General features: G+C 44.1%; 1 protein-coding gene across 10 annotated transcripts in view; it reads right to left on the bottom strand.

The window, feature by feature from the left end:
- Positions 1-5025: 5025 nt before the first annotated feature.
- CDKL5 (cyclin dependent kinase like 5) overlaps positions 5026-26233 on the bottom strand; it is an 850075-nt gene continuing 828867 nt past the window's right edge. For 6 of the 10 annotated variants that reach the window (XM_063955716.1, XM_063955713.1, XM_063955717.1 and 3 more), the window contains 4 exons: positions 21437-21533; positions 17682-17804; positions 7976-8095; positions 5026-5990 (listed from right to left, as the gene is read on the bottom strand). In XM_063955716.1, coding sequence (XP_063811786.1) covers positions 5607-5990; positions 7976-8095; positions 17682-17804; positions 21437-21533 — 724 coding nt within the window. In that variant the 3' untranslated portion in view covers positions 5026-5606. The remainder of the gene's footprint in view (positions 5991-7975; positions 8096-17681; positions 17805-21436; positions 21534-26233) is intronic. The other 4 variants (XM_063955718.1, XM_063955719.1, XM_063955721.1 and 1 more) reach the window with 4 other exon arrangements.

Genomic DNA, 26233 nt, shown 5'->3' with positions numbered 1-26233 from the left:
CAATGCGGTTCATGGCTGTAGCGAGCGCTGGTGCTAATAAGTTAAAGGGCACATAGCCCGAAAACGTGTTGGAGAGACCACGGAGGTTGAGGAGAGAGGCGCACAGGTGACAACCACACCAGCAACGTTTCAGTCCCTCCGGACCTTTATCAAGCTCATTGCAGCGGAAGTACTTCAGGGACAGACAGGTAACAGGTGACTTCCAGTGCAACGAGCTCTTCTGTTTATATGTGCTGATGGCTTGCTTGGATGAAAAAGCTTTATAAAGGTCCGGAGGGTCCGAAACTTTGTCGTTTCTTGTGATGCAATTTAAAAGAAGCCTTGCTTTTGTAGTGTTTGTATGTGATATATAAAATAACGTCTTGATGCATTTAACCTAGAGAGTGCCTAATTTTTTGGAAACTATATACTAGCTGGAATCACCCTGATGGGGATAAACCTGTGTAGGGCACCCCGCTGATGAACATATAGGAAAAAGTGCAGGACTCCCCCACATTGGATATATGTATATAAAACACACAGTAGTCACATTATTATGACCATCTCCTACATTTGACATCAGCAGCGTGTAGCCCATGAAGTACATCACGTGTTGTGCGCTTGCTTGGTTGGTATACAAGGTGTATGATAGGTCATCTGCACACATATCAGTCGTTGCTGTCATGGGTAAGAGGGGAGATTTATCCAAGTTGCAAAAAGGGATGATTATCGGCTTTCTGGCCAAGGGTAGCAGTATATCTGAAACAGCGCAGTTTGTGAACTGTTTGCATGCTGCTGTGGTGAAGGCAGGGGCGTAACTAGAACTTTGGGGGCCCCATAGCAAAATCTTGAAAGGGGCCCCACCCCCTGCCATTGTTGCTACAATGCCCCTTATGATAGCAGGAGAGAGTGAGAGCAGCAAACGAGAGTGTCAGCGAGGGAGAAAGAGAGGGGAGAAAAAGAGAGTGAGAGTGTCAGGGAGAAAAGGAGGTGGAGAGAGTGAATTACAGTAGAGAGAGAAGGTGTCAGGAAGGGAGACAGTGTCAGGGAGAGAGATAGACAGTGTCAGAATGGGAGAGAGAGTGATAGTGTCAGGGAGGGAGAGAGGGGGAGAGAGACAGTGGAGCTCATTCAGAGATGGATGCAGATGGCTGCATTCACAGCCAGATCTGCACCCATCGCCTTACATGCTGAGGGCCGCCCAGTACAGGGCAAGGCTGCCCAGCATGTGTGACGCTGCCTCCCGATGTGTCCGCAATTAGATTACGAATGCATCAGAATTAAGGTTGACCCCCTGTCAGGCGGTCGGCCGCCATTTTTTTAATTAGAGCAGCTGCGTGCAACATCACACAGCCGCCCCAAAAACAGTCATGCCCCCCGACAACGCCGCGTTGTCGCCTGCTGCTGTCAATCACATTGCGGTCACATCTATCGGGGATGCGACCGCAATGTTTGTGCCCATGCACGCACGATGCGAACACTGTGCGTATGCAGTTTTCCGATATCCGCAAACTGCGCTGCGGCTCGCATCAGTGGGCAGGTCTGAATAAGGCCCAGTGTCGGGACAGAAACAGTGTCAGAGAGAGATAAAGAAAGTGTCAGGGAGAGAGAGAGGCAGTGTCAGTTTTGGGGAAAGAGAGGGTGGGTAGTATCAAGGAGAGAATGTCAGAGAGAGAGAGACAGTGTCAGGGAGGGAGAGAGTGAGGGGGGACAGTATCAGGGAGAGAGAGAGGGAGACAGAGATAGTGTCAGAGAGAGAGATAGAGAGACTGCCAAGGAGAGAAAGGGAGAGAGTGTCAGTGTCAGGGGGAGAGAGGGAGAGAGATGGGAAACAAGCAGGAGATACATTACCTCTCCCTCCTGATGACAGCAGAGGTCTCTGATGGGTATGGGCACTTCACGGAATTAGGCCCCTCCCTTAAATACCTGCGAATCACGGCACCGGCAGCCAGGACTTGGAGCTGTACAGGGAGAGCACCCCGCACCTACATCTTTACATCCTCATCGCTGCAGCTTGCAGGGGGGGGGGGGAGGGGCAGCGGGCTTTGGAGGCAGCCCATGTCAGGGTACAGGGGGAGCAGCGGGCCCTGGAAGCAGCTCGGGCCCCACAGCAGCTGCACCCTCGGTAGTTACGCCACTGGGTGAAGGTGTATCGTGACTGGACAAATGGTTACCTTCCGAATAATCGACATGGAAACTGCGGAGCACCACGTGCCATTGATGTGAGAGGTGAACGTCGGCTACGAAGATGTGTGAGGGCTGACTAACATGCTACAGTGGAGAAGCTCACCATCAAAATGAACCTGGGGGCTACCAGACGTATGTCTAAAATGACAGTTCATCCCATCTAGCTGCTGTCCGTGCTGCACATGGCGGTTACTCGACCATGTTTTAATTATTTTTATTTATTTTGAGTTTAAAATTCAGAAGTGTATCCAATTAAGATATTGGATACACTTCTGAATTTTAAACTCAAAATAAGTCCTACTGTCATAGGTCTGTCATCCTACTGTATGAGAATGAGAGGAAGAGATACCTTGTTGGGTGTCACTGCTGAGGTGACATGCTTTTCCATCTGAGGCGGAGGAGGGGGAATACAGTACATTGGGGTCAGAGCCGGCGCTTCCATTAGGCAGCTTTAGGCAGCTGCCTATGGGCGGGGGATCTGAAGGGGCGGCCCGCTGAGGCTGAAAACAGTGGATTAGGGACAGTACAGGGTGATAGCACTGGACCCGCAGCCAGGGGATATACTTGTGTCATAACAAGGGTGGGATAGCATGGGGTGCAGGGGACACAGCTTGGTGTGCGATCGCCCACCACCCCCGTTATGCAGCATTCACAATCCGCTGTCAGAGACGAGTTCAGCCAATCGCATGTGGTTGGTCCCTCCCTTAAGCCCAGCCACCAATAAACTGAAAGTGAATCTCTTTCTCTTTCTAACAGACCCGCCCCCTCAACCCCTACTAAACCTTCTCCCTCCTGTCTGATGCTGGTCCAGCCGCGGATCGCCTTTGCACGGGCCTCATGCCTCAGTGAGGCCCATTACACTGTCAGCACTGCAGGACAAAGTGTGTAAAAGCAGGGACACACTACCGGAGGTCCCGCCGAGGTCACCGTCGGAGATCACCGGAGCCGCACTTCTCCCTCCAGCATAAGTGGTGATTGTGCAGCACACACTCCTCTCCTCCTCTGGTTCCAACGGTCAGTGCACGCTCTGCTCTGCATCTCCTCTCCCCACGAGCCTCCTGCTGTGTCTGGGGACCGGTGTCTGGGGACCGGCTTGTGGTAGTCTCAGAACATGATCACGCGCCGGCTCCAGTGAGCAGTTTTGTCCCTGATAGTCCACTGCCACCAATGGATGATGCATAAATAGCATGGCCAGCACTACACCCCACTGTCACCAATGTCATAAGGAACACAATACATAATTTACTAACAACACATACTATTGTAACCAATAAGGCACACATCATAAAATATATAACAATAATATGCAGAAGCAGATGGTTCTTCTTTCAGTAGGGTGCCACAAATTCGGCAAACTACTCGCTAAAGGCCGAGGGTAAAGTTGATGTGTAATATCCTCCCTCCCTCCTCACTGGTTTATATTCCTGCATTCCAGTTCTTTGTCCCCCAGTCCCCTTCAGGTCTTTAGCTTGTCCCCACTGGGCTTGATTGTAAGCTCTTCAGGCCTGTCTCATTCTCCTGCTGAGGTATAGCAGTTGTGGTGTTACAACCTCAGCCCCCCCCCCCCCCCCTGCCCATCACTTTTTACATTCAGGATCTTCCTTTCTATAACTCTAGGTCTGCCAGTCCCCTTGCTTGTTCTCATCATGCTAGATTACAAGCTCTCATGTTTCCAGCTTTATTTTTCAGTTCACTGGAGGGAAGAGGGGGTTGGGAGTGGAGCTGGGATAATGTGTAAGGGGCCCTACGGTGTGGCATAATGTGTACAAGGGGCTCTAGTGTGTAGCTTAATGTGAGCAACGGATACTACTGTGTTGCGTGATGTAAATAATGGACACTACTGTGCGGCGTAATGTGAATAACAGACACTACTGTAGCAGTGACGGGGAAGCAGTCCTCTCTCTCTGGTACAAGTCACACTTACCCACTGAGCTCACCCTGTGCCACAGGCAGCGTCCAGCATGGTTTGGCAGCCATGCCTCTGCAGGAGGGACAAAATCCCTGAGCGATACTCATCGCTGTGACTTCGCTTGTCTCAATGTAGTAACCAGAGCACTTGGCCATCCACGTACTGATCCGGGAGGCCCTCGGCCGCCATCCCCCAGGGAGCAGGTCCGGTACACACTACCCACCATGGTCCCCTGCTACGCAGCTGGAAGCCAAGTTAGCAGCAGCGCCCATTGTACATACTGCACCCTGCAGATATACCACTGCTCTCCCACATGCCCCCACATCCACCGACCAATCACAGGGACAGCAGTTGCGGGAGGTCCCGCACTGTGCACAGGAACAAGCCCACCAGAGGGCCAATCACAGGTCACGGTGCAGCGCCAGCATGTTGCGGTGGAACTGAACCATGACACAGATCTATCACCTCCACGCCTTTCTATCAATGGGTGTGTGTGTATGTGTGTGTGTGGGGAGGGGGCATAAGTTTTGCCTAGGGTGCCAATTTACCTTGCACCGGCCCTGATTGGGGTTAATACTCTGGTACAGTATGTGCACGGCAGCAACTAAAGGAACCGCACAATAACACTGTTTGTTTTCTTACAGTTTGTGTAAAATATAAATCGTACGTGCTATTGTAGTCAGACAGGATCCACACAATTGCAGGCACACTGACACATATAGTTTCACTCCCTTTTATTAGAAGTACATTAATACTGCACAAATGTATAAAAATATGGCAGAGTTGTCATCATAACAATACTTTTTTTTTAATCTATATGCTTATAATTATAAAAATGACAGTAATTTAACATAAAAACAAACTACACACAAATCTTTGTGTGCAGAATATATATATATATATATATATATATATATATATATATATATTACTCTGAATGCAATATATAAATGTTATACTGCACGTTTTCATATAATCTACTTTAGCTGTTGTACGGTTTCACAATGTTTATAACAGCTTAAAATAACTTGACAAAATGATATGACATTATGATAATAGTTTATCTTAAATAAATATTATAAAAAATATCAAATATGGAAGTGTTATTTCCTTAAAAATATCTTAATCTGGATAAACCCACTTTATATCATTCAGGTGTAAAATATTGTTTTATTCCCTGGTTAAGGCTATTTATTTCTGTCATACAAATATATGGGTGCCAGCCAGGGGAAATAAAGATTTTTGATTCTTTTTATCTTGCGTAATTAGGGAACTTCCTTAGATATTTTGACAATATATTTTTATTGCACATTCTAATGTCACAAGGAAACTGGTAGCGGATAACCGAACAATCAACAAAAATATTAGTGGGTGGGTCTGCAGCACAGTGTAACCTCACACAAGCATATTGCACATATTAATATAACTATAGGTACTTGCGTATATATCTCTTTGAAGCTCCTTCACCAATCTGCCATTCACCCAGTACTCACTTTCATATATACTTTTGCCATTTGCCCACAGAAGTCAACTAAAGAGCTGTCTCTTTTAAGTCATTTAAATTTGGCAATCGGGTTCTTTTTGTCCGGTTAAAAGGCAGCCCGTTCTGTCCAGGTTTGGAGGCCAGCTGGTCAGGGAACGGAGCTCCATCATTAGTTCCTCTGTTCACTGGGGAGACGTGCCATAATGGATCTGGCTGCCCAGGAATCTGTAGCCCCTGACGACTTTTAAGCTGCGGCTCTTGGCGATGCATAGAGCTGGAAGGCTGGCCCATTGGGTGTATTCTGGCCTCCGCAAAGGAGGGGGTTTTAGGTGGCTGGTTGGGTAATGGTTGGAAACGTGGATCTGATGGTACCGAGTGGTTTGAGGAAGATGAAGGGTGCAAGAGCTTCCACAGGGACTTTAAAGGTTGACTCTACAAAGTAAGACAGTAGACATACTTGAGGCAGTAATTGGAATGACATGTAAAGAAATTCTTATCCTATACTGATATGGGATTTTAGATACAAGTTCATAAAACAAGGAGACAAATAGGAAGTATCTGCTTTTCAGCATTAATCTCATACATGCAGAGATGAGCCCAGATTCAAACATGTGAGGTTATCCATGAGCCTTGCATGATGTGTCTCAGCAGGATATTACTGGAAAGAAACTTTTACTTTCACATTATAAAGTAATAGAGAAGTGCATACAGCAACACATCAGCATGCTAAACTGAATCTGCCCCCTAGTCACTGAACTGTTTTATAGTGTCTATGGCAGAGGTTCTCAAACTCGGTCCTCGGGGGCACACACGGTACATGTTTTGCAGGTCTCCTCACAGAATCGCAAGTGAAATAATTAGCTCCACCTGTGGACCTTTTAAAATGTGTCAGTGAGTAATTAATACACCTGTGCACCTGCTGGGTTACCTGCAAAACATGCACTGTGTGTGCCCCCGAGGACCGAGTTTGAGAACCTCTGATCTATGGAGTAGATTCAGTTCTGAGCGATGTTGGATCAGCATGTGTGGATGCACAGTTTCCTGTACATTATGGTAGCCCAAGATCAACGATTTTCCTCCACACCTCTGAGGGGTGTGAAGCAAAATCAGCAAAGTTGGTGGTTCGATGTGCCATTCCGGAAACACACATTGCGACTATCACTCAGAATTGAATTGCTGTACAGGTACTATGAAAGTGCTACTAAACAATTTAGTAAGAAGAGAAATGCCAAGTACAGGGCGGGGAAAGAGAGGGATAATTGTAAAGTAATGAAGCATATTGTAGCATGATGTGCTCAGAAAAAAACCATATTGGGAAATATCCAGTTTCCCATCATTCTGGGTAATAGATCCATTCCCTGTAATATACCATTCATATTTACAACACAGCTAAGATATCATATGTTCCTGAAAACTTTCCAAAGTTAATTTCAGGTGTTAAATTTGACAGGAACATAAGAGATGGCCAAAGGCAATAAGTACAAGTGCAAAAATGTATTTGATCTTTTATGCTGAAGATGAAATCTCATGCTAGACATCGTGCTCTGGGCATTGTGCAGTATGGAGAAAACTTATTTTGTAAAGTTTATTCCAAGATCCGTGAGTGGAATAAACCATAACGCTTGTGCTCCCTATATAGTAAATAACATATATTGTCTGGACCACCTGTCTCTTATGCCCAGGCGAACGGCCACAATCACATGCATGCCGTGGCCTGATTTAGACTAGACGTAAACCCATTTCAGATAAATTTTGACTTGAGAATTGTGCTTGGAGAGATTCATTAGTGATTAAGCACAGTAAGGGGATGAAGATATAAGTCAACCGCAGCCCTTGGGGATGCGTCCCTATTGACTTAATTGTTTTTGAAAGATATGCCTTTTAGGAGAAGTACAGTATATTTGCATATCTTAGGCCTAGGGCAAATTTAATGTTGACTAAGATGACATCAGTAATTTTGTGCCAGACGTATTCATACACGAGATTTAAAGTTGCACATGAGACAAGACTAGTCTCACAATGATTGTGTCAACACGCCATGTAGCCTCATACCGTCATCTTCTGCGTTGCATTGTCTGTTGGAATTATCATCAATGCATTTGTGAGATAGCAGGGTATCTGACATAAGCACTGCTACTAAAATAAACTTTCAGTATCTGCTTATTTGGGTGCTGGCAAAATCGGTTGGGATTGGCAAATCTGGGATTTTTAACATGTTTAATTTCACTGATTTCCCGCTAGATCGGAGATCATCGTTGCTTGGCAGATCCGGGAAATGAGGCCATGGATGTATGGAGACCATAAGTTGCTGCTCAAAAATACATAGTTGTTTTTGACACACAGCCCTGAAGTGTAAACTTTACAACCACAACGCAGAGTATACAAACAGAAATATCTTTTAATAATATTAAACTTACATGTGAGTGTATTTCTGCCATCTTGTCTGGACGCCACTCTTTGTGTCTGCTGCTTTTGTGGCTGGATGAGTGGACGCCTTTCTGTATAGTCAGATGATCCGGACCATCTGTATTGGGCATCTATGTCACAATGATAACCAGAATTTGAGTTGGAACATAAATTAATGTAAAAGAATCAGTGTCATCTGTGGGTCTTTGGGTGACTTACAACTATGATAATAAAACCGACAGTATGGTTGTTTGCTTAGAATATACTATTAGTAATGGGGAAAAATTCTAAACTTCCACATTTTTATTTTGTATTATTTATTACAAAGTGGATCTCTCCCCATGATTCTGCATGTTGCAATGCAGCAAGTTAATAAGCTACCTAAAATATTACGCTTGTTGCATTGATGTATACTTTATGGTAGGTAGCCCACTATTTGCCCTTACTCTTCTGCAATAGTAATGTAATAATGGTTTACTGCTTTCAAAGTTGTTAATCCTCACTATTATACATTTATCATTAATATTTTGAGATTTTGCTGAAAACACTAATGAAAAATGATAGCTTGAAAAGTAATTACTTTCTATGTAATTTGGTGCATAATTCTTGCTTTGTACGGCAAGTTACCACATCATTGACGAAACACTGGTGGATTTAGATCCAAGAGAAGCCAACAAATGACACTAATGTGGGAGCAACAAAATGAGGGGACAACATTAACTATGATCGATTATCTGGAAGAATTCATATATTCCCTTTCCATGTAGATTTCAGCTAACATATGGGACATACTTTCAAAAATAAAGTTACTTTACGATGCGTGACATGCAGCCTTGTCCCATCCCCAAAGCATTTACATGCTGTTAGTTCTGAGCAGAGAAGAGAGTGATAAGAAGATAATGTACTGTATACTGTTTTATGGGGAATATTAAATATGCATGATGTAAACAAATCCTGCAACTTGTGCTCGGAAATAGCGTGGAAAAGGAATGTGTTTGTGTATTGTGCTGTGGTTTAAGTAGAAAATGCAACTAAAGCTGGAAACGCGGAAACAACATGACGATCCTGCGGCAGGACTAGATGATGTATTTGCTATATATAATTTCTGCGTATGCACTACACGATCCGCCATACGATGACACAAAGGGGGTAATTCCAAGTTGATCGCAGCAGGAAATTTTTTAGCAGTTGGGCAAAACCATGTGCACTGCAGGGGGGGGGGCAGATATAACATTTGCAGAGAGAGTTAGATTTGGGTGGGCTATTTTGTTTCTGTGCAGGGTAAATACTGGCTGCTTTATTTTTACACTGCAATTTAGATTGTAGATTGAACTCACCCCACCCAAATCTAACTCTCTCTGCACATGTTACATCTGCCACACCTGCAGTGCACATGGTTTTGCCCAACTACTAAAAAATTTCCTGCTGCGATCAACTTGGAATTACCCCCAATATGTATATCATTGCAGGACTACTGTTAGTGTTCTGCATATCAGATGGGAACATGGAACCACACAAGTCATCAAATGATGTATTGTGTGTATACATTATGACGGTTGTTGCAATCCATTGCGGATCGCAAGATTTGCCAATATATTGCATAGTGTGTATACCCAGCAGTAGAGTTACATATAACCGTCACTTGCCCAGTTTTCCTTAAAGTACTACAGATTTCAGAAGGGTGTTATTTTGAGTTTATGTTTTATTATAGAAAGATGGTCCTTGATGTGTGCTATTTTTGTGTGATGGCAATTATATTCCATTTATACGGTGTAAACTCAGTGTGTTCTCAAGCTGCAGAAGTTAAGGCTAATTTATGAACTGCAAAAAAATGCAAACTGGGCCTGATTCAGAGATGGGCGCAAGACGGATTTTTATGCAGTTGAATGACTGGCCTCACTGCAATACAGAGAGGATGTAGTCACAAAGTAACTGACAGTCAGGGACCATTACAGGGAGGTTATGGGGAGTGGCTGCAAGAACGTAGGTGTGTTGTGACCATTTCAGGCTGTGACTGCAATTCCATACATCTAGCCTCAATACGAGACAAGCGCGAGATGCCTTGTGTGAGTGAGCCGCCAGGTCCTGTGCAACTCTGCTAACATTGGGCGTCTTTTTTGTCTAAAATGCTTCTTAGTTGCAACGCAATGTGGCTAGGACGCACCAGAAGTCTGTGCTGATTAACCTGATATGTGACACTTGTATATTGTGTGTGACTAAGGGGGTAATTCAGAGTTGATTGTGCATCTGATAAATTTAGCACATCTACGATCAGTTTCCCTGACATGCAGGAGGACAGCACAGGGCTAGTCCGCCCCTCATGTCAGGTCCTACCCCCCCCCCCCCACACACACACACACACACACACACACAGGTACAAAAGCGCTTTTGTACCTGACGAGTAGCTCCCTCCAAGCGCAGCTCCTGCGCGCTGGCAGGGAGCTACTGGCCGTGTCCTGGGTTGCAGCGGCTGTGTGTGAGGCCGCGACCCGCCCCCCCCACACACACACACACACACACGTTACAGAAACACTTTTGTTGTCTGGACTGCGTCCCGCCAACGGCATACTAACGCCGTTAGCATGCCTCCTCCTGCCTCAATCGCAGGCCGTGAGATGCTGATAGTATCTCACTGGGCTCCTGGGGTGCGCCGCTGCAGCGGTCCAGTCTGAATTACCCTGAGTCTGTACATGGAGAACAATGTAACTTGCACTGGAATAAACCTACAGCTGCTACATTGTAGCACTTTGTGTACAGCTTCAGAGACTCAGTCACACACAGATATACAGTACATTCGGAAAGTATTCACAGTGCTTCACTTTTTCCACATTTTGTTATGTTACAGCCTTATTCCAAAATGGAATAAATTAATTTTTCCCTCAAAATTCTACACACAATACGCCATAATGACAACGTGAAAAAGTTTTATTGAAATTTTTGCAAATTTATTAAAAAATAAAAAACTAAGAAATCACATGTACATAAGTATTCACAGCCTTTACTCAATACTTTGATGATGCACCTTTGGCAGCAATTACAGCCTCAAGTCTTTTTGAATATGATGCCACAAGCTTGGCACACCTGTCTTTAGGCAGTTTCGCCCATTCCTCTTTTGCAGCACCCCTCAAGCTCCATCAGGTTGGATGGGAAGCATCGGTGCACAGCCATTTCCAGATCTCTCCAGCGAAGTTCAATCGGATTAAAGTCTGGGCTCTGGCTGGGCCATTCAAGGACATTCAGAGAGTTGTAGACAGGTGTGAGCCTTTCCAAATCATGTCCAAACAACATAATTTACCACAGGTGGACACCTATTAAGCTGTAGGAACATCTCAAGGATGATCAGTGGAAACAGGATGCACCTGAGCTCAATTTTGAGCTTCATGACAAAGGCTGTGAATACTTATGTACATGTGATTTCTTTTTAATAAATTTGTAAGTAATATCAACTGAATCAGCAGCCTCCTCCTGTGTCTTAGTTGCATCTATTCTCACAGGATTTGGAGCGCCAAGAGGGGCTGTTTGGTGCGACTGTAGCAGTGATGAATGAGGACACATCTGTATTTTTCCCTGCCACATGCAGTGTAGGCAGGTACCATCAGTTCTGCATGTAAATAAAACGGTGGGGGGGTTTTGCTAAAAAAGCTAAAGGCTTTATAGCCTCCTCCCCAGCATTTTGCCGCAGTCACGCCCTCAGCATTGCCGCAATCACGCCCACAGCATTGCCGCAGTCACGCCCTCAGCATTACCAAAGTCCTGCCCTCAGCACTGCCACAGTCCCGCCCATGGTCATAACTAGGGGGGACTAGGGGTCATGTGACCCAGGCGCAGGATTGGATAGGGCGCTGGGATCCATCTGCGTCTGACACAGCAGAGAAGGTAGTGGAGTAACATGGGATTTGTAGTCATGTCTATTACTGCTGGTCCACGAACTCTGATTGGCTCACGAACCGGCGGCTGGTTTGAGATCCTACCTGCCGCTGCAGGACATGCGCTCTCCTCCCTTCCCTGACATCTGAGACACACCGCCGCTGGATTGAGCGGCGGCGTGTCTCGCTGACAAACAAGCGGGTGGGCCGGAACAAACGGCTTTGCGGGCCAGAGGTTCCCCACCCCTGCTTTAAACAGTAACAGAGAGACTACAGATCCCATGAGGCATTGCACCCTGCAGAAAGATGGCCGCCGCTGGAGCTGCAGTAGTCAGCTATCTTCAGCGGCAAGCCGAAAAAGTACACCAGCTGCTCGCCCTAGCTGTGAATGTCATCATGCTGCTGAGCTTTCTCCAGCCCCACACAACATTGCATTCAGCAGGATAGCACAGTGATTGATGGAAGCAGGACAGCACCCTTCACCTCCGTCTTAGGGGGTCATTCCGAGTTGATCGCTCGCTGCCGTTTTCGCAGCGCAGCGAACAGGTTACTACTGCGCACGCGTATGCACCGCAATGCGCAGGCGCTTCGTACGGCTACAAAGCAGATCGTTGCTGAGCGATGGATTTAACGAAGAATACATTCGCACAGCCGATCGCAAGGAGATTGACAGGAAGAGGGCGTTTGTGGGTGTCAGCTGACCATTTTCTGGGAGAGGTGAGGTGAACGCAGGCATGTCCAGGTGTTTGGAGGGCGGATATCTGACGTCAATTCCGGGACCTGCAACGCTGGATTCATCGCACAGGTTAAGTAACTCTTAGCCTGGTCTTGTTCTACACAAAACGTTTTTGCATAGCAGGGCGATCGCAGCCTTGCTATGCAAAAATACACTCCCCCATAGGCGGCGTCTATTTGATCGCACGGGCTGCAAAAAGTTGCAGCATGCGATCAACTCGGAATGACCCCCTTAGTACAGAGGGAGCTAAACCACAAACACACACACTCACTCTGACTTGTTGTTAACCCCTGCAGCTCATTTAAACTGTAATTTTCTTAAGCTTACATATATTGCCTTAAGTTATAATGCAGATAGTGCTTATTTTCACCACCATGACAGCTACAGATTATATATATATATATATATATATATATATAGTCAGCTGGTTTCTTATAAATAAGAAAAGGGCGGCACTCCAGTAAACATGTAGAAAAAATTATTTAGTAGATACTCATCTGTGTCGTCGTCTATATATAATATATATATATAGGTGTGTGCATATATACACCCACACACATATATATATATATATATATTATGTGTGTGTGTGTGTGTGTGTGTGTGTGTGTGTGTGTGTGTGTGTCTATATATATATACCATGTGTGTATTACTGGGGTCTGCCTTGCTAAGGAATATCTGTTTTGAATAGTTTAGAATTTTGTTTCTTGTTTTTTTTATTTATTTTATTTTTAATTATGTATTTATTTATTTTATATATATATATAATTTAACTTTTTGGGGGGAGCAAGGGGGCGGTTTGGTGTTGCTAAATTGCTGCCTTGCCCCGTGTGCTGTAAGTCCTAGTTTCGGACTCGGTCCCGCCCTTAGCACTGCCGCAGTCACGCCCCATGACTTGATTCCAAACTCACAAATGTGCACCTGGTTGTAACTTAGGTACAGCTTCTTCCCCTTCCAGCTCATTTGCATTATCCCATCTCAGAACGTTTATCCACTGCAGCATAAAAATAGACACAATTGTGCATCTAATCTGGAGTAAGTAAGGAACACGCTGACCCGAGAAAGGTTTCTTAAAAAATGTATATATCCAAACGTAATTAAAAGGGATACACAATGTATTTTAAACAACATGGATATCACACAAGGCATAAAGTGACACAGTGCACAGCCTTATGTAAACTTTTATATAAATGGATTCTTTGGCAGGTATCACAATAGAATATTAAATATACATAGCATATAAAGTATTGCTTAGTGTCATATCAAGATAGACTTTTAAAATGCATTAGTGGAAAGGATAAGTCCAAGATCATACCATGTATGGCTGGCTGGTGGTGTGTGCCGTTGGGGATGGTTCAGTTCCAGATAGGCAATGTGGCAACACGTGTCCACTGCTTGTATAACGGCATCCAGCACTGTGTCACTTTGGTGGTCATTCCGAGTTGTTCGCTTGTTGCCGATTTTCGCTATGCTGCGATTTGTTGCTAAATGTGCATGCGCATGGTACGCAGAGCGCATGCGCTAAGTTATTTTACACAAAACTTAGTAGATTTGCTGGTGTTCGTGCGGCGCTTTTCAGTCGCACTGCTGATCGGTGAATGATTGACAGTAAAGGGGCGTTTCTGGGTGGTAACTGAGCGTTTTCCGGGAGTGTGTTAAAAAACGCAGGCGTGTCAGGGAAAAACGCGGGAGTGTCTTGAGAAACCGGGGAGTGGCTGGCCGAACGCAGGGCGTGTTTGTGACGTCAAACCAGGAACTAAACGGACCGAGCTGATCGCAATCTGTGAGTAGGTCTGGAGCTACTCAGAAACCGCAAGAAAATATTTAGTAGCAGTTCTGCTAATTTTTCGTTCGCAATTCTGCTATGATAAGATACACTCCCAGAGGGCGGCGGCCTAGCGTTTGCAATGCTGCTAAAAGCAGCTAGCGAGCGAACAACTCGGAATGAGGGCCTTTATGCCTTGTGTGATATCCATGTTGTTTTAATAAACTGTGTATCCCTTTTATTTAAGATTGGATATATAATTTAAAAAAAAAACCTTCCTCAGGGGTCAGCGCAAAAGTTTATTCACATCACTACTGTTTACGTCCCACATTTCACATACAGGTGAAACTCAGAAAATTAGAATATTGTGCAAAAGCTAATTTCAATAATTCAACTTAAAAGGTGAAAGTAATATATTATATAGACTCATTACATGCAAAGTGAGATATTTCAAGCCTTTATTTATTATCATTTTGATGATTGTGGCTTACAGCTTAAGAAAACCCCACCTGTAGTTTCACCTGTAAGTATTGGTGTTTTTACTTTATAAGTGATCAAACTTGCTGCAGACCCACTGTTTATTGCGCAGTTCTACAGACCACCCTATCTTTTCTAGAACGTAAGTAAGGAACACCCCAATCCACCTCTGTTCTCTCAGAGCAATTACAATCATTGCATACCCACAGGGAGGCGTTGGGTATATGATCCCGGAGGTCAGAATACCGATGCCGGAATGTCGGCAGGGGAGCGAGCACAACGAAGTCCCTTGCGGGCTCGGTGGCACACTTCGCTCACCACAGGTTCTATTCCCACTATATAGGTGTTGTGGACACCCACGAGTGGGAATAGCCCTAGCGCAGCTGGCGGCATTCTGGCGTCCGGGATCCCGGCATCTGTATTCTGGCCGCCGGGATCATAACTACTTTCCACAGGGAGTATTACCTTTTACCTATGGAAGAGATGTATTCACCCAAAAACTGCCATAAAGTTCCTTTGTCATTTCAGAATTGCATTTCCGCACGTTCATGAATGTTTCACAATGGCGGGATGACCATAGAAAAATAATTTAGAAAATGGTGTTTTATTGAATTTACATGCATTATATTTTCTTTGAATATGTAAGAGAAATATGCATGCTGCACTACACTACACTATGTTACACTGATGGCAAACTAAACACAAGGTATATTTCTGTTCTATAGAAATTAACCAAATGTGATGGGGAACATTCACAGTATGACAAGAAGTGCTGTAACCGATAGCAAGCAATGAAAGGATTCATTTCATTTTACAAGCTGTATTAAGAGAGCGTTGTGTTGCCACTTTTTGGGCCTCCCGAGGCTGCATGACAACAGCCTTGCAGAGAGTGAGTGAGTGTGTGTGTGTGTGTGTGTGTGTGTGTGTGTGTGTGTGTGTGTGTGTGTGTCTGTGTGTGTGTGTTCACAGCCTAGAAGTAGTGTGACTGAGCGGAAGCTATTGGTCTGCAGAACCAAGGTGGCCAGCCTTAAATGTAACTCAGCTGGGGTCGCTTTTTTTGGTTGGAGCCAGAACTGCTCCCACCATTATCTGCCATTACAGAAGTCTGAAAGGAGGTCCAGACCCTTGTAACTGCCCCACCTGCATCTCTGTGCTCAAATACTATTATTACTGTGTCCCAAGTTTTAGTCATGTCTCCAAAGGTTTTGGTAGCAATACTTCCTTCATCACATCCAACTGTGCAGACAACTATCCTGCAATAACTTCTGAATCAATCACAGGGACTGTGAGACATTGGTGTCTTTAGAGCTTTTACAGTATCCAGACCTTTGCTGGTATCAAGGGAATCCTATCAAACCACCACCTAATAAGTAAAATAAAGGTTTACTTATGAAGCCTAACCATGGCCCTCATTCCGAGTTGTTTGCTCACTAGTTGCTTTTAGCAGCATTGCACATGCTAGGCCGCCGCCCTCTGGGAGTGTATCTTAGCTTAGCAGAATAGCGAACAAAAGATTAGCAGAACTGCTAATAAATAATTCTTTGCAGTTTCTGAGTAGCTCCAGACCTACTCACAGATTGCGATCAGCTCAGTCCGTTTAGTTCCTGGTTTGACGTCACAAACACGCCCTGCGTTCGGCCAGCCACTCCCCCGTTTCTCCAGACACTCCCGCGTTTTTCCCTGACACGCCTGCGTTTTTTAGCACACTCCCGGAAAACGCTCAGTTACCACCCAGAAACGCCCCTTTCCTGTCAATCATTCACCGATCAGCAGTGCGACTGAAAAGCGCCGCGGAATCCACAGCAAATCTAAGTTTTTAGTTAAATAACTAAGCGCATGTGCCCTGCGTGCCTTGCGCATACACATTTTGCAACAAATCGCGGCATAGCGAAAATCGGCAATGAGCGTACAACTCGGAATGATCCCCTATGTGCCAAACCACAATGCTTATTTGCTTAAGTGCACCTAAATGTCCAACTAGTGCATTGCAAGGTGCATGTTTACTTGTCTCCAGAACATCAGTCTGCACCTGACTTTGCAGATCCAGCTGAAAATGTTCATAGTGGACAGAAGAAACCAGCAGAAACCACCTCCTACCAACGCATTTTTCTCCTAAAAAAACTACTTGGTTTACTTTTATTTATATCCTACTTGTGAAAGTTTGGGGACATCGGAATGTCTTTAATACTTGCATCATTTTAGTGTCTATGGAAGTTATTACTTTAGTAATAGGGCATCTTTTAAACATGTTTTTTTTCCCATACACTGTCACATGTAACTGTAATATATACATGTTGTCTAAAAAGTGTAAGGCCCAATCTCAGCCACCTCAGAGATGATACAGCTTGGGGAACAAGCTCCCTAATTAGGAAACAATTGCCCCCTCTCCATATTTATGCAATCTTGCATAAAAATAGGTGCCTGTGTCACATAGCAGCATTTACACTGTGGGTATCCACTTCTGCAATTTCATAAATGATCCATGTGTCAGATGTTTGCCCTGTGCAGCATCCAATGAAACAATTATTAACTGGTATGACCACTGACATCAATACAGTGTGTTACCAGATAATGCATTTGTGCTGCAGAATGTTAGTACAGTATTTCAAGTGTGCAATATGTCTGTAATGTGTTACTGCTGGGAAGCAGCACTAGGCGGCCATTTGTGGCTAAGGCCTGAGTGAGGAGGCTGAGGTTTTTATTTGATTAGTGCACATTGCTCTATCTGGTTCTGTAAAGGTTCTATTAGACCGAGGCAAGAAAGGGATGTTGGAAATAAAAGAAACCCTTATGACAGCCCAAACTCATGCTGTTTGTATGTGATGGGAGAGGTATTAATGTTTTATTGCCAGCTTATTTAAAGAAAATTATACCATTGGAAGACTGCCTACAGGCGACTTTTTCAAAGAAGAACTATGCTTTATATTGTTCTTTGAACTAAAAAGTGGAAAGAGGCTTTTCCTGATGATCGGTTTCTCAGAGTCTGTGGATTCTGTCTGTAATATAAGATACAAATCAACTAATTGCACAGATACAGCCATAGTATTGATGCCTAGTACTTTATCAGGTGATGATGACATCCATTGCATCTCATGACTTCAGAGTTAAAGGTGATGTCCACCCAGAGTAAATATGTAACTCCCACAGGCCTCCTGGCAAGGACTTCACTTGGACAGAAGTTGGGATAAAGGGTCCTATAGCAACACTGTGAAGGGACCCCATCCCCTCTTCACCTCACAGAGCAGTGATTTATGGGGTGAGGTGAGTGACTGCACACACCAGTGACTAGACTAACGTCATACGGGTCCGTTGTGGAGCAAATATGCTCTAATATGTTTTCCTGCACATAACAGGCAATGCAACATCTGAGTTTCTGTTCACTGATTCCCATAGCAGGGTTTGTGCACTTGTGTTGCTTGTGGAGTGCAATAAAACAGTAAAAGCCCAGCATCCCCCAAGTAAATGGGGGCAACCATATACTTCTAGCTTCTGGGACCCCATAGAAACGTAGGGGGAATGTAATAGGGTGTGAGAATCAGGAAGTGAGAGATTGTATGAGAGTTCTCCTGATTTTTTTTTTTAAAGTGGCAATCATTTACATGGCAAAATCAACCTTGTTTTGCTATGTAAATCATACCTCCCAAATTTGGTGCCTCACAAAGAGGGACATCGGCGTGGCCTCACAAAAGGGAGTGTCGCAATCGCGAGCCATGCCCCCCGGTTTTCTTCACTGAGGGGGCATGCCCAGCGCTCTGTGAGCTGCTGGCATGCCCCCTCTCTCTGTCTCTAGTGAATAGCACAGCGTCTATTCACCGCTGCTCTGCTAAGCAAAACAGCAAGTGACAGAGCCTCCCAACTGCACCCCCCCACCGCGGGACACTGCGGCAAGTGGGTGGGACAGCGGGACAGTCCCAAAAAAACGTGGGTATGTGTAAATGATTGCCACTTTAAAAAAATCAGGAGAACTCTGACAAAATCTCTCACTTACTGATTCTCACACCCTATTACATATCCCCCCTGTTCTGTTATGGGTATTATTATGCCAATGTCTCTCAGAGCAAAATTAGGATTTGTAATAAAGGTGTTAGAAGGGTACATCAAATTGAGGGATATTTACTATTAAATATTTATTTAGATAGACATCTCCTTTAACCGCTACTGATATTAGATGGTCACTGCATTTCTATTTTACTTCATATCCCAAAATGATTTTAACAATATTTGTAAAGACTGCTGTTGGCTCCTAAATAGGGTTTCACACTTCCCACTTGATTTTCCAAATACCTTTCCTTCTCTGTAATAAATTACCGAACCCGCTCATCACTAGTAATAATACTATACTTTAGTGGGACCCATCCTCTGGTATCCCACCGCCATTTGCTTTAGTTGGCATATATGCAGCGCTCACGTATAAGTAGACCTCTGCTGCTCACCTTCAGGGGTCTATGGAGCAATAGAGATCAGACTCAAGAGCTACAAATAAAAGCCGGTGGGGGGGGGGAGGGGAGGGGAATTGCCAGCTAAGTTCCATTTTTGGGACGGAAGGTGATATAGTGAAAATCAAGTGTAAAAAGTGGAGAGCCTTTTTAAGCAGCGATCTCACATAGAAACCAGATTTATTCTTTTTCTTTAAATAGAAAGTTAATGACCTTGTAAGCATGCATCTGGTTTTCTTAGCTATCATCCTAAAAGTCATTATTATCTTCTTATGTAGGGAAAATAATTATGGCTGCCAGGCACAGAGACAGTCTTTCTACTACACAGACACAGGCTCTCAGCTTGTCATGTGATGGCAGAGTGAGAAAAAGGAAGTTAAAGTGAAAATAGAGCTCAGAGGTACATTCCAAAGCCTTTCCGGTTACTCAATCATGTGCCATGTGACTGTGTAATAGCCTACCACTGTGCTTCATGTAAGCAAAACATAAACATAACATACTTAATTTTATTCATGAGATTGCTGATATGACAAGGTTCAAAACCCTCTGGTCGAGTAGACCTTATTTACAATAGCACGGTTCAAAATTCTCTTTGGTCCAGTGGACCTTAAATGTAATAGGCCAAAAGCAATCTCATGTAGCACCAGTAGAATAGGAAAAGGCATATAGTAATCTTACGTAGCACCAGCAGAATAGAAAAGGCCTATAGTAATTTCTCGTAGCACCAGTAGAATAGGAAAAGGCCTATAGTAATCTCACATAGCACTAGTAGAATAGGAAAAGGCATATAGTAATCTCCTGTAGCACCAGCAGAATAGGAAAAGGCATATAGTAATCTCACTGAGCACTAGTAGAACAGGAAAAGGCCTAAAGTAATCTCCTGTAGTACCAGTAGAATAGGAAAAGGCCTATAGTAATCTCCTGTAGTACCAGTAGAATAAGAAAGGGCCTATAGTAATCTCCTGTAGTACCAGTAGAATAGGAAAAGGCCTATAGTAATCTCCTGTAGTACCAGTAGAATAGGAAAAGGCCTATAGTAATCTCCTGTAGTACCAGTAGAATAGGAAAAGGCATATAGCAATCTCACCTAGCACCAGTAGAATAGCAAAAGGCCTATAGTTGAGTAAGTGTTAGCTGCCTCCATGTTACAAGTAGATGGAATAATCCGAAAGATAAGGATTCTGACAAGAATAATAAAGACAAGGACTATGCATGGTTCTCACAAGCGAACTCTGGCTCACTAATATGCATTTTCCTATTCAACTGGTGTAAGTGTGATTACATTCTAATATTCTCCATTTCTATATACGGGAGCAGTACTTTAGGAAGAAAATTGACTTTTTTTAATGAAAGAGGTGGTTCTAAAGTGAAAAGACGCTGGACATGATGTAACATTTACACTTTTAAACATTGAGCTGGTCACCTCTCCACAAACCTAATCTTACAGCTGGTATGTAGACACATTTCCTATAGCTGGAAAGTAGGTGTGCACCTTGTAGTGCGCCATGTGTGGTGCAGGTAGGTGCCATTTGCAATGTTTATGTGCACATTATAACTGACCTGTGGTAAAGGCTAAGCAAAGCTTCATATCAGGAACCTTAATATTTCCTACAGTATTTCCACATGTCTAATTTTGGCTGAACCAGTGCCGATAGGTGTGTGTACATCATTACATGTTTATAGTCATTGTATTTTATATTCTTCTCATACAAATCAGAATCACTAAATAGAAATGGAGATTCATGAAATGCCTAATTACTCTATAGTAGGTCATGCATATTTCGTCATTTGCCTCAGTTAGGTCAGTGGGATGTATTAGACCTTCTACAGTACATGGAACAATTTGGCAGGAATAAGAGCATTCACTATATGCATGGGATGCAAGAAGAGTACTTGGAGCCAGAGCCAAAGGGATGGGAGAAAAATTATAAATAACAATAATCCATTTGCTTCATAAATAGTATTGCTGAGCTGTGGATTCAGGGCTGTGCTGGCTGTATGGTGGATGTGCACGGGTCCAAATTACAGCTATGAACAGTACAGTTTCTAACAAAGCCCCTAGTGGGAAATGAACAACCAAATGATTTCCAATCCTTTCCTAACACCTGATATGCTCTAGGCTGCAGCCGGTTTTCTGCGGCCACTATCACAGAACAATACGCTACAATACAGAAATAAGATGGGAAACTCACAGCTTGGGATTTCTTCTTTTTCTTTTTTATGACTCGAAAAAAACTTTGCTTTTCTTTGTCTTTTATTTGTTCTGAATGGCTTTTTTCTGCTCCTTTCCTGTAGGGGGAAAACAAAATATAATGCAAAATTGTCAATGTATTTCTCTGTTGTCTTTATTTCCTAACCTATGTCCAGTCTCTAACAGCAGCAGGGTATGTTCTTATGGACAGCCTCCTGCCTGTGATACACTACGCAGCCTGGACTGACCACAGGTTCAGTATGATCATATTACAGGGACAGCGTAACCAGTATACTCATTACTAACATTAAACACCAGGGGGACCTCGCATGCAGCATTATCCATCTGTCTGGTATTTCAGGTCAGTACAGTGAGTATGCAATCCTCAGCCAGAGTAATCATCAGATCAGTATTCTGAGGGCTGATATCGTGTTTGTATAGCTGACCGCAAGTACCACCAATCTGGACAAGGCACACACTGAGGAAAATAAGCTGTAATATACAGATGAAGAGAAAGGAAGTAAAACATGGTAGAAAAAATCTTGAGTACAAGAAGCAAAAAAAACAAAAAGACAAAATCCTAGTGAGATTAAAGTGGAGAAACAAACATACATTCATTGCTAAGTGTGGATTTATTTCTATTGTCATCAGAGACTAGCATGGGGTCTAAAAGGTAACTGATTTATTACTTGTAAAACATAACAAAAATAACCAAAATGCTGCATTTCCCAACAGCAACCAGCAGGTAATAAAATAATGGAAACGGTGTTTTAATTGCCTCCTGACATGATGGAAGACATGGCTATTTGAAAAATATATATTATTATTATTATTATTATTATTATTAACAACAACATTATTATGCTTTATTTAAAACACCAACAATATATCCCAGCATCGGCTTATCCCAGCATCGGCTGCGGCTAATTAAGGACTGAAATCAGGACTGTCCTACTAAAATCAGGCTCAGAGGAATGTACAATGTTTATTTTACGATATTCTTGTATTTATTCAATAAAACCGTCTCATGTTTTGGTATAAGATTAAGTACACCTTATTCCTTCAAACAGAGGTTTGCTTAGAGACTTATTTTCTCTCAGACAGTTAGCGTTTGGTTCCACGTACTTGTACATGTCATGGGTGTGTTGGTGAAAGTGGTTGTGTACACAGACGTTCCTCTGCTGACATAGGAGGCCACACATGGCCGAAGAAACTGCACCTGCTATATGGCAGGTTTCGCTGGTGCGTGTTAATATAAACAATCAGCATTTTGGCGCTTGTAGACGTTGAAAGGGAACGTCTCAACCTTTGCACATTCGGATGCACGGATGTACAGTACACCAGGTAAGGGCTTTGTAGTGGCATTAGCCTAAAGTCACTGACGGGCGACTGCCAATAGATTCAGACATGACCGCGGCTGATCCAACTCACAGTTAGCCCCAATATGCATGTGCAAATGAAGATAAGGTTTATCTGCATAAGCTGTGAATTCTTCATTTGGTGTAGCCGGAAGCAGCTCACCATAATCATGTATTTGCACCAGAGCTCTGCGAGCGCGACACTACCACGACACTTACTCGCAGGGGAATCGCCTACAATTTAATTGATCCCTAATATACTGTAAATGGACTTTATGTGCTGGTTAGTGCTTGCAGGGCAGGCTATGTTGAAAAGGCCAAACAATATGACTAGATAACTCACAATTCAGACATAACTCTAAAACCAAGTACCTGTGCAGCTCAGAGGTGTATGGTTTGTGATCTCTGTGCCATTATTATATTGTGCTTGCATGTCAATGCCTTGATCCACAGCAGTATTAGATACGAGCGGCTGAAAATATTGGCGCCAGTTGTTGAGAATACACAATGGGGTAAATTTACTAAGATTCGTGTTTTCCCGTTTCAGGTCAAAGTTCAATCACGAATGACATCGAAAGTGTAAAACTGCAACTTTTTGAATTTGTTACGATGGATTTACTAAGCTGTCGTATTCGGGTTTTTCTTTTCTTCCGATGTCGATGTCATTCGTGTTTTTTTTTTGTTTTTTACGGCAGTGATTAGCAAAACACTGCCGACTTTTTTTACAATTAATCTCGGCCGGATCTGTGTGATCCGTGCTGGGGTTCATTTTTTTTTTTTTTTTTTAAATTAAACACTGTCAAATATTTAAAAAAAAATTGCGTGGGGTCCCCCCTCCTAAGCATAACCAGCCTCGGGCTCTTTGAGCCGATCCTGGTTGCAGAAATATGGGGAAAAAATTGACAGGGGTGCCCCCATATTTAAGCAACCAGCATCGGGCTCTGCGCCTGGTTCCAAAAATACGGGGGACAAAAAGAGTAGGGGTCCCCCGTATTTTTAAAACCAGCACCGGGCTCCACTAGCTGGACAGATAATGCCACAGCCGGGGGTCACTTTTATATAGTGCCCTGCGGCCGTGTCATCAAAAATCCAACTAGTCACCCCTGGCCGGGGTACCCTGGGGGAGTGGGGACCCCTTCAATCAAGGGGTCCCCCCCCCCCCAGCCACCCAAGGGCCAGGGGTGAAGCCAGAGGCTGTCCCCCCCCATCCAATGGGCTGCGGATGGGGGGGCTGATAGCCTTTGTTGTAAAAGAAAAGATATTGTTTTTAGTAGCAGTACTACAAGTCCCAGCAAGCCTCCCCCGCATGCTGGTACTTGGAGAACCACAAGTACCAGCATGCGGCGGAAAAACGGGCCCGCTGGTACCTGTAGTACTACTACTAAAAAAATACCCAGAAAAACACAAGACACACACACCGTGAAAGTATAATTTTATTACATACATACACACATACATACATACATACATACTTACCTTATGTTCCCACGCAGGTCGGTCCTCTTCTCCAGTAGAATCCAAGGGGTACCTGTTGAAGAAATTATACTCACGAGATCCAGGGGTCCAGGGTCCTCGGGGAATCCAGGTGTAATCCACGTACTTGAAAAAAATAACAAAACGGACACTCGAGCCACGCACTAAAAGGGGACCCATGTTTGCACATGGATCCCCTTTTCCCGACTGCCAGAAACCCACTCTGACTGATGTCTAAGTGGGTTTCTTCAGCCAATCAGGGAGTGCCACGTTGTAGCACTCTCCTGATCGGCTGTGTGCTCCTGTCCTAACTGACAGGCAGCACACGGCAGTGTTACAATGTAGCGCCTATGCGCTACATTGTAACCAATGCTGGGAACTTTCTGCCCTGCGGTTGACCTAAAGTGACGTCACCGCTGAGCAAGAAAGTTCCCAGCATTGGTTACAATGGAGCGCATAGGCGCTACATTGTAACACTGCCGTGTGCCGCCTGTCACTCAGTACAGGAGCACACAGCCGATCAGGAGAGTGCTACAACGTGGCACTCCCTGATTGGCTGAAGAAACCCACTTAGACATCAGTCAGAGTGGGTTTCTGGCAGTCGGGAAAAGGGGATCCATGTGCAAACATGGGTCCCCTTTTAGTGCGTGGCTCGGGTGTCCGTTTTGTTATTTTTTTCAAGTACGTGGATTACACCTGGATTCCCCGAGGACCCTGGACCCCTGGATCTCGTGAGTATAATTTCTTCAACAGGTACCCCTTGGATTCTACTGGAGAAGAGGACCGACCTGCGTGGGAACATAAGGTAAGTATGTATGTATGTGTGTATGTATGTATGTAATAAAATTATACTTTCACGGTGTGTGTGTCTTGTGTTTTTTTGGGTATTTTTTTAGTAGTAAAACTACAGGTACCAGCGGGCCCATTTTTCCGCCGCATACTGGTACTTGTGGTTCTCCAAGTACCAGCATGCGGGGGAGGCTTGCTGGGACTTGTAGTACTGCTACTAAAAACAATATCATTTCTTTTACAACAAAGGCTATCAGCCCCCCCATCCGCAGCCCATTGGATGGGGGGGGACAGCCTCGGGCTTCACCCCTGGGCCTTGGGTGGCTGGGGGGGACGGGACTCCTTGATTGAAGGGGTCCCCACTCCCCCAGGGTACCCCGGCCAGTGGTGACTAGTTGGATTTTTGATGCCACGGCCGCAGGGCACTATATCAAAGTGACCCCCGGCTGTGGCATTATCTGTCCAGCTAGTGGAGCCCGGTGCTGGTTTTAAAAATACGGGGGACCCCTACTCTTTTTGTCCCCCGTATTTTTGGAACCAGGACCAGGCGCAGAGCCCGATGCTGGTTGCTTAAATATGGGGGAACCCCTGTCAATTTTTTCCCCATATTTCTGCAACCAGGATCGGCTCAAAGAGCCCGAGGCTGGTTATGCTTAGGAGGGGGGACCCCACGCAATTTTTTTTAATAAAATAACAACTTTCCCACCCCTTCCCACTGATATACATGCACGGATCTCATGGATCCCTGCATGCCTATCCAATCACGGAAAAAAAAAGCAGGTCTGTTTTTTTTTAGCACTTTTTTACGAGTTGTAATTTTTCACGGCAGTGTTTTTTTTTTTTTGCTTTGCACTTCTTAGTAAATTACCGAGATTCATACTTAAACAGCCGCGTTTTGACCGATGGTGTATTGATTCGTAATTTTTTTCTTGGACTTGCAAAAAATTACGAATGCCCTCATCACTGCCGTGATTATTGCTTAGTAAATTACCGAGATGACACTTTGATGAAAAAACGGCATCTCGGTCAAAATCGGGAGCTTAGTAAATTTCCCCCAATGTGAGAAGATTTGTGTGACATCCATATGCACTAGCATACAACTAATCTCTAAGCATAACTAAGTAAATGTGCCTAAAGCACACATTTGTATGTTTCTCTTCAAAACAGGTCCAATTAAA

Source organism: Pseudophryne corroboree, chromosome 2 (assembly GCF_028390025.1).
Source record: "Pseudophryne corroboree isolate aPseCor3 chromosome 2, aPseCor3.hap2, whole genome shotgun sequence".
NCBI lineage: Eukaryota > Metazoa > Chordata > Amphibia > Anura > Myobatrachidae > Pseudophryne > Pseudophryne corroboree.
Note: the sequence above shows the minus strand (reverse complement) of the source record. Positions and strands in the feature narration are given on the sequence as shown.